Source organism: Quercus robur, chromosome 2 (assembly GCF_932294415.1).
Source record: "Quercus robur chromosome 2, dhQueRobu3.1, whole genome shotgun sequence".
NCBI classification, from domain to species: Eukaryota; Viridiplantae; Streptophyta; class Magnoliopsida; order Fagales; family Fagaceae; genus Quercus; species Quercus robur.
In genome coordinates, this window is record NC_065535.1 from 76,478,151 (window position 1) to 76,494,484 (window position 16,334).

General features: G+C 31.7%; 1 protein-coding gene and 1 pseudogene across 1 annotated transcript; both read right to left on the bottom strand.

The window, feature by feature from the left end:
• Positions 1–6,645: 6,645 nt before the first annotated feature.
• Positions 6,646–8,750, bottom strand: LOC126715080 (thioredoxin H2). The gene is made up of 3 exons (XM_050415511.1): positions 8,518–8,750; positions 8,306–8,428; positions 6,646–6,931 (listed from the first exon to the last, which is right to left on the bottom strand). Exons 1-3 carry the CDS (start codon positions 8,671–8,673, stop codon positions 6,785–6,787), a joined length of 426 nt encoding a protein of 141 aa, XP_050271468.1. The 5' UTR covers positions 8,674–8,750; the 3' UTR covers positions 6,646–6,784.
• A 2,504-nt stretch (positions 8,751–11,254) lies between these two features.
• On the bottom strand, positions 11,255–15,326 carry LOC126703593 (protein NRT1/ PTR FAMILY 2.10-like; annotated as a pseudogene).
• Between the last annotated feature and the right edge of the window lie 1,008 nt (positions 15,327–16,334).

A 16,334-nucleotide genomic window follows, 5' to 3' on the forward strand; every position in this document is an offset into this window, starting at 1 on the left:
CATACACTCTCACAATACCCAAACTCCAAATACATCATCGGCTTTCTCACAAAGAATAGAGCACCCTTATTGTATTTGCGAGTGTTGCAACTACCTCTCTTTCTCACATACAATTGCTACAACACACACACACACATCTATATAAAAGGTTGAGTTCAAGTTATACCTAATATAACTTTAAGTAATATTACACCACTTGATATTATTTAATTGAATGCAAATTTTGACAAATCCACTATTAGATTACATTATCTTCATATATTCTCCATACTTGCAAAATTTCAATGTGATTAAAGATCAATAGCCATGTCATCAATCAATTATTTAAATTCAAATTTTTGTAGTTCAAAATAATGCATAAAAGATGGATCACATGATAATGGGTAAATCTCAAATTACACTTCTGAAATTTGGAGGTTTTTGGATTTTACACTTTGGAGTTTTAGGATTTAAAATTTACCACTTGAAGTTTTGGGGTATTTGGATTTTACACCCTAACGTTTCAAAATTTAGATTTTACCCCCAAAAGTTTGGGGGTGTTTGGATTTCATACCCCAAAATTCTGAAATTTTAGAGTGTAAAATTTAAATACTCCCAAACTTTAAGAAGTAAAATCCAAGTACTCTTAAATTTTAAGGGGTAAAATTCAAATTTAAGAACTAAAATCCAATTTGTGTGTCAATAGTTATGTGGCTAGTGGGATTGCTGTGCATTAATCCTTAAACTTGGTTTTATCTAATGCACAATCATAGAATCCAAGTAGAATTGGCCCACCTAACAAGGACCAAATTCTCAAGCTACACGCAATACTCTCACTATAAATCATATACAATATAATAAAAGTTAGGATTAGAAACAGTGGTTGCGCCAAATGGATTCACTAAATTGCAGAAATTTTTTTAAATTTTTAGATTTTAAGAAAAAATATATACAATTTTTATTCTCCTATAATTTCTAAGTTGAAAAAAATATTAATTTGATTACAATCCAAATTCTTCCTCTAATCCATCTAATCCTTATTTTTTACAATATATTTGTTCTTATTAATTTCATTGGATAAAATAATAATAAGTGTTTTAACAAAACGTGCAACCTACAATAAGTATTTTCTAAAATTTCAAAAAGAGATTAAATTTAGTTGGTTGGTCTATCTAAAATATTATTAGCAAAGCCTAAATTACCTAAAAAAAAGGACATAATTTCAATAAATAAAAAATACATAAAATAAAGCAAATAAGATAGAATTTAAAAAAGAAAAAAGAAAAAAGAAAAAAAAAGTGTTGGGAAATTTAGACCTCGCTTGATAGAATTAACAAGTTTTAAACCCAAGTTATTAACTAGATTTATTATGAATAAAACTTGTTAAAATAAACAAACATCAATATTATGTCAATATCATGCAAAACAGAAAAATAAATAAGATAAAATATGATGATCCAGGAAAACTAATGAAATAAACTAGTTTCACAGTAAAAAACCTGGGGGGAAACCTTCTCAAAAGCAATTCACTATAGTAAAGAGAAGTTTTAGATATAATACAAAACCATTATCCCTAGACTCTACAATCCCCATAAATGAACTCACAGCAAAAACTTTTTACCACTTCAGAACCTCTAAACTCTTTAATATATGAACGCCACCCTTTTGTACGAATTTCAGTACGTGACTAACCAAAGATACACAGCTCTCAGTACGTGACTAACTTACCAACTTGAAGAAGACATTGGCTGCAAAATTCTTCACTTCATCAACAATGAAGATCAAGAAGCACTTGGTTACAAAACCCTAAGGCACAAAGACGCTGTAACTTCCTTCAGAGAGAATAAGGCATCAGTCACCCTTTGTATGTGTTCCCCTTCTATTCTGTTATGTGACGGCCTCTAAAATAAGCCTTTATATGTCTAGGGTTGTGAGAAAAGAAACCCTACACAAATACATTAGCATGGTTCAAAAATCAGATCTGAAAAACTGATTTTTGTAATTCTTGATAAATACCTCAATAGATAGTATCTGTCGAGCCTCATTAAACCTCGATAGATAGCTATCTGTCAAGCAGCTGTCGAGCTATCTGTCCAGCTCTAGTGAACAGCTTTTCTTCACTTGTTTTTTGGTCCAATCTTCATGGCTTTAATATTAGACTTGAACAATATGTTTCTTGAAGTACTAAACTCATCATAGATCTACCCAAATACAAGTAAAATGCGTTTTGTTAAAGGATTAGCCAATTACATATAATATGTCCTTAACAAAAAGATAGAATTGAATACTATTGCGTATCAACATATGTTCATTTTTGTTAATTTTTTCAAGTTCCTTTTTTTGGATAAATATGCATTTTATGTCATCTTTTTCCTAATAATCAAGTAACAACAGAAAGTAGTATTTGATTTACAACTACAACTACATTTGTGTCTATCTAAAATGTTATCAACAAAGCCTAAAATCAATAGGATAGAATTACCTATATATAAAAAAGGATAGAATTTAAATAAAAAAGAGAGATAAAAAATAAATGAAAGAAAAAAGATAGAATTTTTTTAAAAAAAATACGTGAAACAAAAATACGTTTTTTTTTACTACATTTCTTCTTCTTTTTTGTGGATAAATTTGCATCTTATGTCATTTTTTTCCTAATAATAAAGTTAATATATATATATATATATATATATTTGAGTTTCACCTAAACTCCTTTTTGTTTATATCATCTTCTTCACAACCTGAAATTCTCTCTATATATACACACAGTTTTTTAGTGTATTATTCTTTCTACTACGTATCTTACAATTATTTATTATATACTTCCCTTCTCCTCTCTACCCTACTTACAACCTTGCAGGGTTTTTTTTTTTTTTTTTTTTTTTTTTAATTTTATTTTATTTTTATTTTTTATCAAATTGAATAGATTTTGTGTATTTGTTGTCTTTTTATTATATATTATATGATTTTTATCAACAAATTTTATAGATAAGCTGAAATTCTATTTTTGATCGCACATTTTATTATTATTTTTTAGATGTCAATATAGCAAGCAATATATTTGTATTTTTTATTTTCTTATCACATGATTATTTGTTGTTGACATCAATATTTTATTGTACGTGGATTTAATTTGTTATTATTTTTGTTTGGTGCTTTGTTCCATGTAATCTATCTTCTTTAATTAAAAGCAAAATTTGTTGTTAAACATGAAATTGGATACGAGAGAAAAAGAAGGATCTAAAGATGTTCTTATATCCATCAGTCTAAATTCCTATGTAAGTCTATCTTCACTTAACTCCGTTTTCATTTTTTTTTTTTAAAGTTCAGAAATTTGGATATTGTTTCATTAATGAATTGAGATTTTGGCTTAATTTTGTTTTCAACTGTTTCAATTATTGAATTCATTATTTTTTCATGTGTAATATTAATATTTGTGTTTTTTTATTTGAAAAAAAAAAAGTGTTCTTAAAGGCTAAAGCACAATACAATTACAAACATTACTTTATGTTAAGGTGTTATATTTATTTATTAGTAAGTTAAAATGTTACATTAATTTATGGTATTATATGGATTCTCAAAAAAAAGTTATGGTATTATATTTTTATTTATTATTAAGTTTTTTTTTTTTAAAGATAATTACAATATGCTGCTAATCCCGCAGCTCAAACACTTTCCCCCAAAACCCTCAAGCACTTTGTGCATGAAGAGGTGTCAATTAAGTTACAAGGCCTTTGGCATTATTAAGTTAGAATGTGTTATATAACTTATAACCATTTGAATAAAATCAACACTAAAACAAATTATTTAAATATTAAAATAAGAAATAAAAATTAAATTTCTTTTATGTATACAAGTACAATTTATTTTTTAATATTAAATTTTGAATGAATTCTTTTAGGATGATCCCCTCTTTAGAAATAAATAGGAATTATTAAAAAAATTATAAATTTTTTTTATTGATCATTGTAATTAGATATATTATATATAAGGACAAAAATACAAAATTCAATTATTTTTTAGATTTAAAAAAATAGATTTGTGTTTTTTGTTTTTATCTTTTATATATATATATATATATACACACACACGCATAGAGAGAGAGAGAGAGAGAGAGAGAGAGAGAGAGAGAGAGATTTCATTAATAATTGTTATACTATTTTTACAATTTGCCATAGTTTTTAAAATATTCTTTAATTTTTTTTTTTTTTGAAAAAAAAAATGCCATACTTGAACTTACATAATATACATCTTCCATGTAACTTGCAAAATATTTTTTTTATTTTTTTTATTTTTATTTTTTTTCTAATGTCATAATCTTTTTTTTTTAATAAAAATTTTTTGGATAAGTTTTTTTTTTTTTTTTTTTTAACTAAATTTTGGTTAAATTGTTTCGAAGACATGAATTAGTAAGAGAGTATACTATTTTGTAGGCATTTTAGGTGGAGTTTGAGATATACTTTTAACGGAATGTTCTCGAGTCTTTTTACTCTTAAACCTTCTTTCTAAACTAAATAAAAGTCCAATCCAAGGTAATGGGGCTTGTGTGGTCAGATTTTTGAGCTTTTAATCATTCTGTGGTAGCCATTTTGTTGTCGGTCTCGTTGCAAGGGTTCGGAGGTTCAGTGAGAGTTCATTAGGGATTTTGAAGATTACTTCTTATCGTGATCACAAGTTTGGTCAAAAGTCTCTAACAAGTTACAGTAAGTTTAGTTTGCTTTTGAAGTTGAGGTCTTTAAAGCATACATTATTACCTATATATGAATTAGTGGTATGGGGTCTATTGGTCCTCGATGAATGTCAGGGGTGCCCCATTGAAATACATAATTAACTCTTTTTTCTTTTCTTTTCTTGATAGGTAATATAAGAATTATTATTGATGAATTGAAAAAGAAACATACAATGTGTTCATGAGAATGAACACAGAAAAGCACAAAACACAACACAACACAACAGAAAACAATCAAGAGACTAAACTAAGAGGAGAAAAAAACTGAACAATAGAAGAACATTATGTAAAACCACAGTACCGAGACCAATCAAAAAGACTTTTCTGGCACAAGCCTATTTACTCAACCAAAGACTTTTCAGAATCTTCAAAGGACCGACAATTACGCTCCATCCATACAGTCCACATCAAACATCCTGAAATTAAATTCCAAATATCTGAATTATGTTTCCCAAGCCAATGATTCCAACAAAATAATAATTCCGCAACAATGCTAGGCAATACCCACTGAATACCGAAAGCCTGAAGCATAAAAACCATAAAAAATTCGCCACATGATAGTGAATAAGGAAATGATCCAAAGATTCCCCACTGCACCAGTACATACAACACCAATTTGCCAAAGGGCGACCTCTAAGCATGAGATTATCAAATGTAAGAATGCGATCATGAGCTGCCGTCCATAGAAAAAAAGCCACCCTTTTGGGAACCTTTGTTTTCCAAATGCCCTTCCAAGGGAAGATAGAGTTGGGAGTCGCCCTTAACTCATTGTAAAAAGAACGGGTATCAAACTTACCATTTCCATTAAGACCCCAACACAAAGAATCGCTGCCTACTCCACGTGGAAGATGAGCTTGAATAAATTCAAGAAGAGAAAAAGAAGCAGCAAGCTCTTAGTCTTCGAAATCCCTATGAAATCTCAAGTTCCAAAATCTAACATCATCCCCCTTTTGATGACTCATAACATCAGAAATACAAACTTCCTTATCAGCTGAAATCACATATAACTCAGGGTAAAGGATTTCAAGGGGATCAACCCCAACCCTTCTATCATGCTAGAAATGAAGCTTGGTACCATCACCCACAACAAAGGAAAAATGCTTAGAAAAGCTTTCCCACCCTTCATTAATACTACGCCACAAACCACACCCATGAGTTCTACAAATTTTAGTACTCCAGCCCCCTTGTCCCTCTCCATATTTAGTGGATATAACCCTCTGCCAAAAATGAGTAACTTCATGCCCGTATCTCCACAATCATTTCTCTAATAAAGCTTGATTAAAGGACACCACATTTCTTATCCCCAAACCTCCCATTTCAATAGGTGAGCAAACCTTATCCCACGCCACCAAAGGGTATTTGAAACTCCCCTCAGACGATCCCCATAAAAAGTTTCTTTGGATTCTTTCCAGCCTAGCAGCCACAGCTATAGGAATAGTAAATAATGATAAAAAAATAAGTAGGAAGGCTAGAAAGAATGCTCTTCAATAAAGTGAGCATACCACCCTTGGATAAATAAAGGCATTTCCATCCTAATAATTTCTTCTCCATCTTCTTCAAAATGGGATTCCAAATAGAAGTTGTCTTGAATGATGTACCAAGTGGCATCCCCAAGTATTTCATAGGCAAACTGCCCACCTTGCAACTAAGGATATTAGCCAAAGCATCCAGATTATTCACCTCCCCAATAGGGAAAATCTCACTTTTCCCAGAATTACAGTAACTTGTCTATTGGTCCTTGATGTTTGGGAAATCCTATCATTGTCATGCAACCTAAGAAGTACAAAATCATTGATTAAGAATTCCTTGGTTTCTCAGAAACAATGTAGAAATTCACTACGAAACTAGGTTCCTTGTCCTCATCCATACAAAGGGCCAAGAAACCAATGAGCAAGCAATCAACTAAAAAGACAAACAACAAACACAAGCTTAACAGCACATTTACTTCAGAAAATATAATAAATTTTCATCATTATCATCAAATACTATATCCCAGTTATATCATCATGATAATCAGTGAAATTTATGGAAAATGAGATGAAACCATGAAAGGATTTTTAATTATGATCATCATCATGATCAAACTGCAGCTTGGATGGCCTTGTGCTTCTCAATCTTCTTCTCAAGCTCATCTTTCTTGGCCCCAACCACCCTGTCCACTTCCTTCCCATTCTTCACCAACACAAAAGTTGGCATTGCCTGCACCTGAAACTCCTGTGCCACATCCTACATCCCATTTTGTTTCCCACAAATACCCAAAAAAAAAAAAAAAAAAGTCAATAATCATATAATAAAAATTCATAATTATCATATAATAAGGAATGTATCTATAGTGTGTTTACTAGAAACAAAGGTTAAAGAGATTAATGCTCAAAGAATCCAGAATGCTATAGATCCCGGTTGGAATTTTGTTCATAATTATCAATCTCATCGATTGGGAAGGATTTGGCTTTGCTGGGATTCTGACCTGATTCAAGTCAAGTATACCTGGCAATTGGAACAACTCTTACATGTAAAAATCCTTATGCAGGCTGGTGAGTTTATGACTACCTTCATTTATGCATTAAATGATGGCATGGATAGAAGGCAATTGTGGAGAGATTTAGAAGATTTGAAACTAGCAGTGGGGGGTGACTCATGGATGCTAGGAGCAGGGGATTTTAATCTTGTCAAATCTCCTATAGAGAAATCTGGTAAGGAGGCCTTGACCTTATATGAGAAGGAGTTTGGGGATTGCTTGTATTCCATTGAGTTTTTGGATCATAGTTTCAGTGGTCCTCTTCATTCATGGAGTAATAAAAGGGATGAAGATGCTTTTGTGGCCTAAGAAATTGGATCAAGTTCTTCAAAATACTGCCTGGTTCAATAACTTTAACCATGCCTCAGTGGAATTTTTTAGTCCTGGTACCTCAAATCATTGCCCAGTCTAGGTATCTCTTGGGGATAAGCCTAACTCTGGTCCCAAACCATTTAAACTTTTCAACTATTGGGCTGATCGCGAGGATTTCCTTGACAGGGTGATGGAAGCTTGGGATGGTGACTTCTATGGCTCTCCCATGTTTACCTTATATAGCAAACTTGAAGCTGTAAAAGCTAGATTTAAGATGGAGAACCAAAATATATTCAGCTGTAATTCTCAGAGTTGAAATGGCCAGAATGGAGTTGGAAAAAGTACAAAGCCAGATTATGTCTTCACTGAGGCATTTATGAAGCAGAAGCCTAGAATTTTGTGGCTCAATCTTGGGATCACAACATAGGTTTCTTTCAAGAGCAAAAAATGCAATCAGAAGCTTAGTTAATGAAGAGGGAGAAAGAGTGGAGGATCCTGAAGCTATTAAAGAGCTTGCAATAGCATACTAAAAAAAAAGCTTCTTGGTCAAACACCTGCTTCTCTCAGTGATGATGGGATTGCCAAGTTAAATAATCTATTTTCTGCGGGATTAAAGATGATTAAATTTACCGTATCCTAATATGCTGTAGCTTTAAATTTCATCCTAAAAGTGCAAAATTTGAAGCAACAGGTCCTAAAAACATTGAATGATTGCAAATACAAAATTGGAGACAATTAACAAAATAGAGGAGGAGAAGGAAGGTACAGACAGGTAATTCATCAACGTCGATCTTTGCGAATTCGACCTCGGTGAACTTGGAGGCCATGGCGTGGATGGCGGGCTCCATGAACTTGCAGGGCCCACACCACGACGCAGCGAAATCAATCACCATCTGATAATTCATTCAATCAAAACCAACAAAGTGAATCAAATACCTAAATAAAGAGAGATTAAAATGAAATGAAAAGAGAGAAGTAGTACGAGTTGGGAGGAGTCTTTGGAGTTGTTGAAATGGAGCTGCCATCTGGCCGGAGAATGAAAGGAGAGGATGCGAGATGATGATGCCTCCGATGATGTCGCTGCTGCTGCCTCTGCGGTTGCGCCGCCTCCTAGGAAGCTTGATATTATAGATCCCATTCTCTCTCTCTCTGTTTCTTTTATTTTTCTATCTATAAAACTTGGAGGGCAGTCCAATCCAAATCGACTAGTTTAAGACTTTAAGTGCGACTTTTTGGTTTTGTGTTTGTCTGTGTTTCAAACTTTCAAAAGACTTTTTTTTTTTTTTACTGCAAAGTATAATATGAAAAATATTCATAATACTTCCCAACAAATTATAAGTGACAAATTATTATAAATTATTATTGATAAAAAAAATTAATAATAAATTTAAATTAGAACCAATAATAATTTATTAGTTATAATTTGTTATGAAAATGCTGTAAAAAATTATAAACCTATTACTTCTCCTAAAATATTGGCCGAAAGTCTTATCCCAGCATCAAATTAATTTTTTTATACACGCTTCACATGTGCAATGGGGCTTTTTTTTTTCTTTTTTTTTTTAATTTTAATATAATTTTTCAATTTGAATTTATCTAATTGTTAGTGAGATTACACACGGAGAAAATTTTAAGAAACTAAAATTTAAGATTTGAAAATAAGTAAACTGCTGGGTTTAGTATGTGCTAATTTTTAAGAAAAAAATGTATCAAAAGTACATTAGATATGTTTAGATAGAAAGTGTGCTAATTTTTAGGAAAAAAAGTTTCACAGGTAGTTTTTTTTTTTTTTTTTAAATTTTATTAAATTACAATTTTAACCTTTTTTTTTTTTTAAGAATAATGATTATCTAATTAAATTGAGAATATTTTTGACATTTTATGAAACCATAACTAACTTTTTAAATTCTCTTAATATATAGAGATTATCTTTTAATTATGATCAAAACTAACTTTTTGATTTTATCCTTTTAATCCTCCAACTTTTTTTTAGTGGATAAGTCTGCCAACTTTAAGTGTTAGTTATTTATTGGAGTATAATAATTAATTAGTTGTAGGTTCTAATTAGATAAACTAGTAAAATCTTTGATTGTTGAATTCATAAGTTGAAACTCTTCCCAAAAAGCCCAATATTATATTAAATGAAAACTTTCTGTTCACATATTCAACCAAAGATTTCTATTCAAATGCAAAGAGTCAACCAAATATACAAAGTTGAAGATCTATTAGTAAAATCAAAGTGTGTGTTTGGATACAATTTATAAGCTAGTTTTTTGTAATCATTTTTTCTTACCTTTTTAAAGAACAAGTATAAGCCGTTCCCAAACTGACACATCTAAAACTCAATTTTACAAAGAAATCCAAAACTAGTTATGAATCACCCACACCACAATCCAAAAATCAAACCCCAACATTGAGACCCACCAATAACCAATAAAATTTATGGCCAAATAAGCCCAAAAAACAAATCACCAAAAAAAAAAAAAAAAATGCCCACACAATCAATTACATGCTGCCCACCAGCCAGTCACATAGCAAAACCATATGTGCCTCACTGAGATCATCCAAACCCTAACTCGAGTACAATGAGAAGGTCTTTCCTTCGATTAGCTATGAGGCGATGATGTCCATGGTGGTTAATATTTTCATGGCCCGTGGAGAATAAGCAATGGTTTAGTAGATGGCGAAGAAGTTGATGTTCGTGGTGGCAAAGGTTGGACCATTTTGGCCTTTCGAGTAGGAGAGAAACAAGAGACAGAAAGCGATGAAATATGAGAGATCAAAAATTCTTTTTTGGTACTAGAGAGAGGAATGATATATATATATATATATATATATATTATTGAAATGCCAATGTTTAATTTCTACATTTGATTTTTGTTGCTTTTTTATTAAATCTATGGGTTTATTTAGTTTAAGAGACTCAAAATTCTCTAAATTTTGGCACCCATGTTGCTGAAATCTCTCTCATCTTTTTACTATTATCTCTCATATTTAGGCAATTGTATTGTCACAATTGCAATTTTTTTCTCTCCTAATCTCAGCAATGGTATTGCTACAATATTTCTCTCTCCTCCCCCTAGTCACATCATTTCTCTTTCCAAAATTTTTTTTCTCTCCTAATTTTTGCAATGGTATTGCTACAATATTTCTCTTTCCTCCCTCTAGGCACATCATTTCTTTCTCCTCACTCCTACAACTTTTCTCACAATTTCAACAACACTACTACTAAAATTCACGTCTATCCTCACACACCTAAATAACTTTAAACAATACACATATCACAAATAAACTCATATTTAAGCAAAATTAGCCAAAAGACTCTTACTCTTCTCCTCTAATATTTGTGTCAAAAGACTCAAAACCTTTCCCTCGTGCAAATTTAAATATTGCAAATGGGATTGTCTGTAACATATTTAATCTTCAATACTCTACATGGAGCACCTCCTCATTAATTTGTTAAACACAGATAAAAGAGCAAACTTAATTGATATTCATATAATAAAACACAACATCAAAAGGTATTTGTAGAGCAAATCCTTATTCTAGTCATATTAGAACCAGTTTTCTTGTCCTGCCAACTAAGTTGTCCTCTCTTACAAGTGCAGCTTTACAAAGGCTTGGGTTTTATAATATTTGGATCAAAACACATTTAACATTGGGCCCATAGTAGATCCAACACTTACTATATACAAATCGACCTTCCATACATATATCCCTCATTCAAAAAGATGCTTCTCAGATTTCCAAAAGGCCAACTGATCTGTTGGGAGCTTAATTTCACCATCACCTTTATATCTGTACCACTTAGCACAAACCAAGAAGAACCCAAAGTTCAAGACCCCTAAAGCAGCAGTCATGTAATAAAAGTAATCTAGTTTCCCTCTGTTAAGATCCTGTGACAACCAATCTCCAGTCGGAGCTCTTGCAGTGATCCTGTTAACTATGGAAATTAGAAAAGCACTTAGATAGCTTGAAAAAGCCTGGCCACAAAAGAATATTGATCCAGCAATGCTCCTCATGTTCTCTGGGAATTCCTTATAGAAGAACTCAACTTGGCCAATGGCACAAAAAGCCTCACTCAGTCCAGTAAGTACTAGTTGAGGGATTAACCATAAGCCAGACATGGATGATATAGCACCACTTCCTGGAGCAACTCCTAGTGTTGGTCTTGTAAGAGCTGAGTTTCTTCTCTTCTCTTCGACCAAACCAGAAACAAGCATAGTCAAAACTGAAAGAACAATTCCAATGCCCATTCGTTGAAGAAGAGTGATACCACCTTCTTTGCCAGTGAGCTTTTGAAGAGAAGGAACAAGAACTTTGTCATAGATTGGAATCCACAAGGAAACAGTTAGCATGGTAAAGACTGCATAAGATGCTGCAGGAACCTTAAAGTTGCTATTGCCAAGGCGTCTATCTGATTGAAGCGCTTGGAAAACTGCATAACTATTTTGAGACATAATAACGGAAAAAATTATAAATGATACCCAAACGGGAATTACTCTTGCCAAGCATTTCACTTCTTCTACTTGTTGCAAGCTGCAAAGTGTCCATGGGTTAACAGCTGATCCATTGGGATTGATTTGGTCTCTATCTTATACGCCATATTTCATTTTGGTCCCTAACCCTTTAATTGTGTCAATTTGATCCCTAACCTTTCAGTATCATGTCAATTTAGTCATTATTGTTAATTTTTGGATGAAAATTGATAACGCGTCTAATGGCCAAAATAAAAAATCAGCTTTCATTGATGTGGCAATACAATAAAATTTTATTTTGACCATTTGGCATGTCATCAATTTTCATCCAAAATATAATAACAAAGACTAAATTGACACGACACTGAAAGGTTAAGGACTAAATTGACACAATTAAAAGATTAAGGACCAAATTGAAATATGTTGTAAAGAATAGGGACCAAATATGTAGTTTACCCTAATTAGTATTAGTAAGAAGTGTGCAGTGTATTGCAAACAACTAATTAAGCAAGAAAAAGCGAGTAAACTTTGTATTGAAAAAAAAAAAAAAAGGATCTTTCACTATGAATTGCTGATATTTTGAGTAATAAGATGAAGTAATTAAAAAGAAACATATTATCTAAAAAATAAATAAATAGACAAAAATATTTTTCATCTTTGAAATATTACATGTTCTATTTTGTTTTAATATTAAAAAGTTCAATTTTCATCTCTAAAAATTTAAAATATCATACATTTCGTTCTTTAGTTCACCTTTGTTAAAAATCTTTTGTTAGTGTATCTAATTGAATAGAAAAAAAATAAAACCTAAACTATATCTTGGAACAAAAAACAAATATAGTTTATGTTTTATTTTATCCCTAAAATATTATTCAAGTTTCATTTTTGTCCTTATAATTTAGCAAAAGTGGACGGAGGAACAAAATATAAAAGTTTTAAATTTCAAGGGACAAAAAATGTAACTTCTTTAAATTTAAAGGACAAAAATATAATTTTAACTACGTTTAGAAACAAAAACAATATTTTAACCAAAAAAATAATGTGAATTACAATGTAAGTTATCATAATCAACTACAAACCAATTTCATGAAATGGAAGTTATTAGTTCAAATCTCATTTTTCCTCGGTCAAATTAAACTCACACTTATAAAGGAAAAAAAATATGATACAAATTTTCTTACCTAAACTGATCGGTGTAAGGTAGTTTGGAGTTCATGGAAGTGCTTGGCATATAGTTGAAAGGCTTAAATTCGAGGTTGTGAGGCAGATTTAACTGCCTCTTCTTAGTGGCAGCCACCACTACTTGTGCCACACTAAGGGGCTTCCATTAGGTTTCACTTTAACATAAAGTCTCGAGCCCAAGAAAAAAAGTACACATGAAATGAACATGAGGCACGTAGGAATTACAAACCCAATGGCCCAGCTGATGTTTGACTGCAAATAGACGATGAAGGTTACTGATACCATGACAGCAAATGTGAAGGTAAAATAGTACCAATTGAAGAAACTTCGCATGCTCCTCTTGCCAGAGTCGGTTTCTGGATTGAATTGGTCAGCACCAAAGGCTAGGTTACATGGCCTAATGCCACCAGCTCCGATGATTAGGAGGCTGAATCCGGCTCCCAAGAAGGCCAATTGCCCAGGCGTCGGACTGACACATGCGCTACTGTCTTTTGTTGCACAATGTGGAGGGTGCAATTTGGAGATTGCAGCTGTTAACGTTAGTGCTATCAGCCCCTTGGAAGAAAAAGGAAATAAACGTTATTGATTGTAACATATGGTTCTGATGATCATGGTGAAAGAACATAAGACATGAATGTACATAAAATTTTAAGGGCTTCAATCTGAAATTGAAATGATACATGGAACTCCAATCTTAAAATGGTAGACACGAATGGTCCAAATTTAAAGGGATTTAGCAATTTCCAGGTTCTATTAATCAATTGCATTCAAAAGTGACTCAAAAGAAAATAAGCCTTATATGATGACAACTAGATTTTACCTTATTAATGATAAGTTGATAACAATTACTATATGAAAACCTTTTTTTATTTTTTTGGTGGGGGATATGACAACTGTACTAGGGCAAACAATATAGGACAATATGATTCTATTAATGGAAACAATAATGAGATAAAATTTAGTCTCATTTGGATAAATTAAAGTGGTGAGATAAAGAAAATTTTACAATCTTTCTCTAAAAATATTTGAAAATTTGAACTTTCATGAAAATGTAAAAGAAAGGGAGCCAGGGAACGAGGAAAAAAAATCAATATAGCATCTCATTTTCAGTCCTTGTGTTGAAGAATAATTGGAAGATAAATTATATTAAAGCAAACAAACAAAAATGTAAGCAGAACTAATTAATAACTTTGAATAAGTAGTAGTAAGTAAAAACTACTAACTTTATCAGTAACGCACCACTACGCACCCTTAGTGTAGTGGTCACTCTACAAGTATAAATACTTTTGGGGTGTGGGAGGCAAGGATTAAGGTTCAAGTCTCCAATTCTATATTGTAAAAAAATAATAATAATAATAAAAAAATCAAAAAAAAAAAAAAAAAAAAAAAAACTTTATCGGTACCGCTTAAGACAATTATAGTTTTGTTAGCATTATTGAAGTCTTGCTTGCAAAGTTGATCCATAAAGCAAATTAAAAGAGATCCACGAACCTTTGAAATTGGGAAGAATTAAATCTGACCAATAGTCTTAACTTGGACTAGAAATATTCTTCACAGATAGTTTTTTTTTTTTTTTTTTCCTTGTTTTTCTTCTTCAATCTCAACTCCCAAGATATATAGAACCAGAAATTAATCCAAATGCTTTTCCACCCAAAACTACTAGGGACAACTTTTATAATAATAATAGTATTTTTTTTTTTTTTTTTTTAGTATTAGGCAAGAATGGTGATGGGGTTACCAAAAGAGAGGAGATGGAAGCAAAGGCCAAGGTCTTATAACGTCCAAAGTAAGAATCAGAAAGGAATGCCCCAAGCAAGGGTGTCATGTTTGAGGTTCCACTGAAGACGTTAACGATTGTTGTGGCTGTCACACTCTTCATGTTGAACACAGTGGTCAAGTAAACCAGGAGGTTTGATAGACTTCCAATTGTTCCAAGCTTCTCAAATGTTTCATTTCCTGCATTTTTTTTTTGAATAAAATTATAGAAAAGAAAGAGGTGGGTGCAATGAAATACCAATAGCTCTATCACGTTATCTTTCTTACCAATGATAAAGACCATGACTGTAATTCCTCTATAGTTGATTACAGGCTCATCATCAAGTGAAACAGCATTCTCCTCCTCTTTCTCCATTTTGTTTCTTCAAAAATTAAAAAGAAAAAAAGAAATGTGGCTTTCTTTAAGTTCTAAACTGTGGTTTTGGTTTTAAGGACATAATTTGTAAAGAGTAAATAGACAATAGACAATAGTTGATCACTTACAAAAAGTTTATTAAGAAGAAAGAAAATATTTGAGTCAGTTAATCTTACCTAATAGGAACACACTCACGATTTACTTTCTATTTCTCTCTCTTTCCTTGTCTCACTCTTATGAAGATTTAGCCTCTCTCAAACTCTATATTTATAGTCACATGCATGTACACATGCACGTACACATTTTTACCAACTAGTCTCACCATTTCAAATTAATATATTCCATGATTTAGATTAAATATTATAAATCTAAATGATAGAGCTAGTGGTATTAATTTGATCACACCCATCTCTTTCTATTCTTTAATTTTATTAATGAATTTTAAATAATAATAAAGAATGCAGGAAATAAAACATTTGAGATGCTTGGAACAATTGGAACTCTATCAAACCTCATGGTTTACTTGACCACCGTGTTCAACATGAAGAGTGTGACAGCCGCAATAATCGTCAACATCTTCAATGGAACCTCAAACATGACACCCTTGCTCGGGGCCTTCCTTTCTTATTCTTACTTTGGACATTATAAGACCCTGGCCTTTGCTTCCATGTCCTCTCTTTTGGTAACCCCATCACCATTCTTGCCTAATATTAAATATATATATATATATATATATATTTATACATTATCATTATTAAAAAGTTGTCCCTAGTAGTAATGGGTGGGAAAGCATTTGGATTAATTTTGGTTCTATCTTGGGAGTAAAGATTGAAGAAAAACAAGGACAAGAAAAAAAATACTATTGAAATTATATTTAATGTCATGTCTAAAATTTTAAATGACGTAGCACCATATACAATAATAGATATAAGAATATAAGTTTTAAATGATATGACAGCTTACCACTATATATCCATGTAATGTTACCATTACTAGCTAAGTGATATT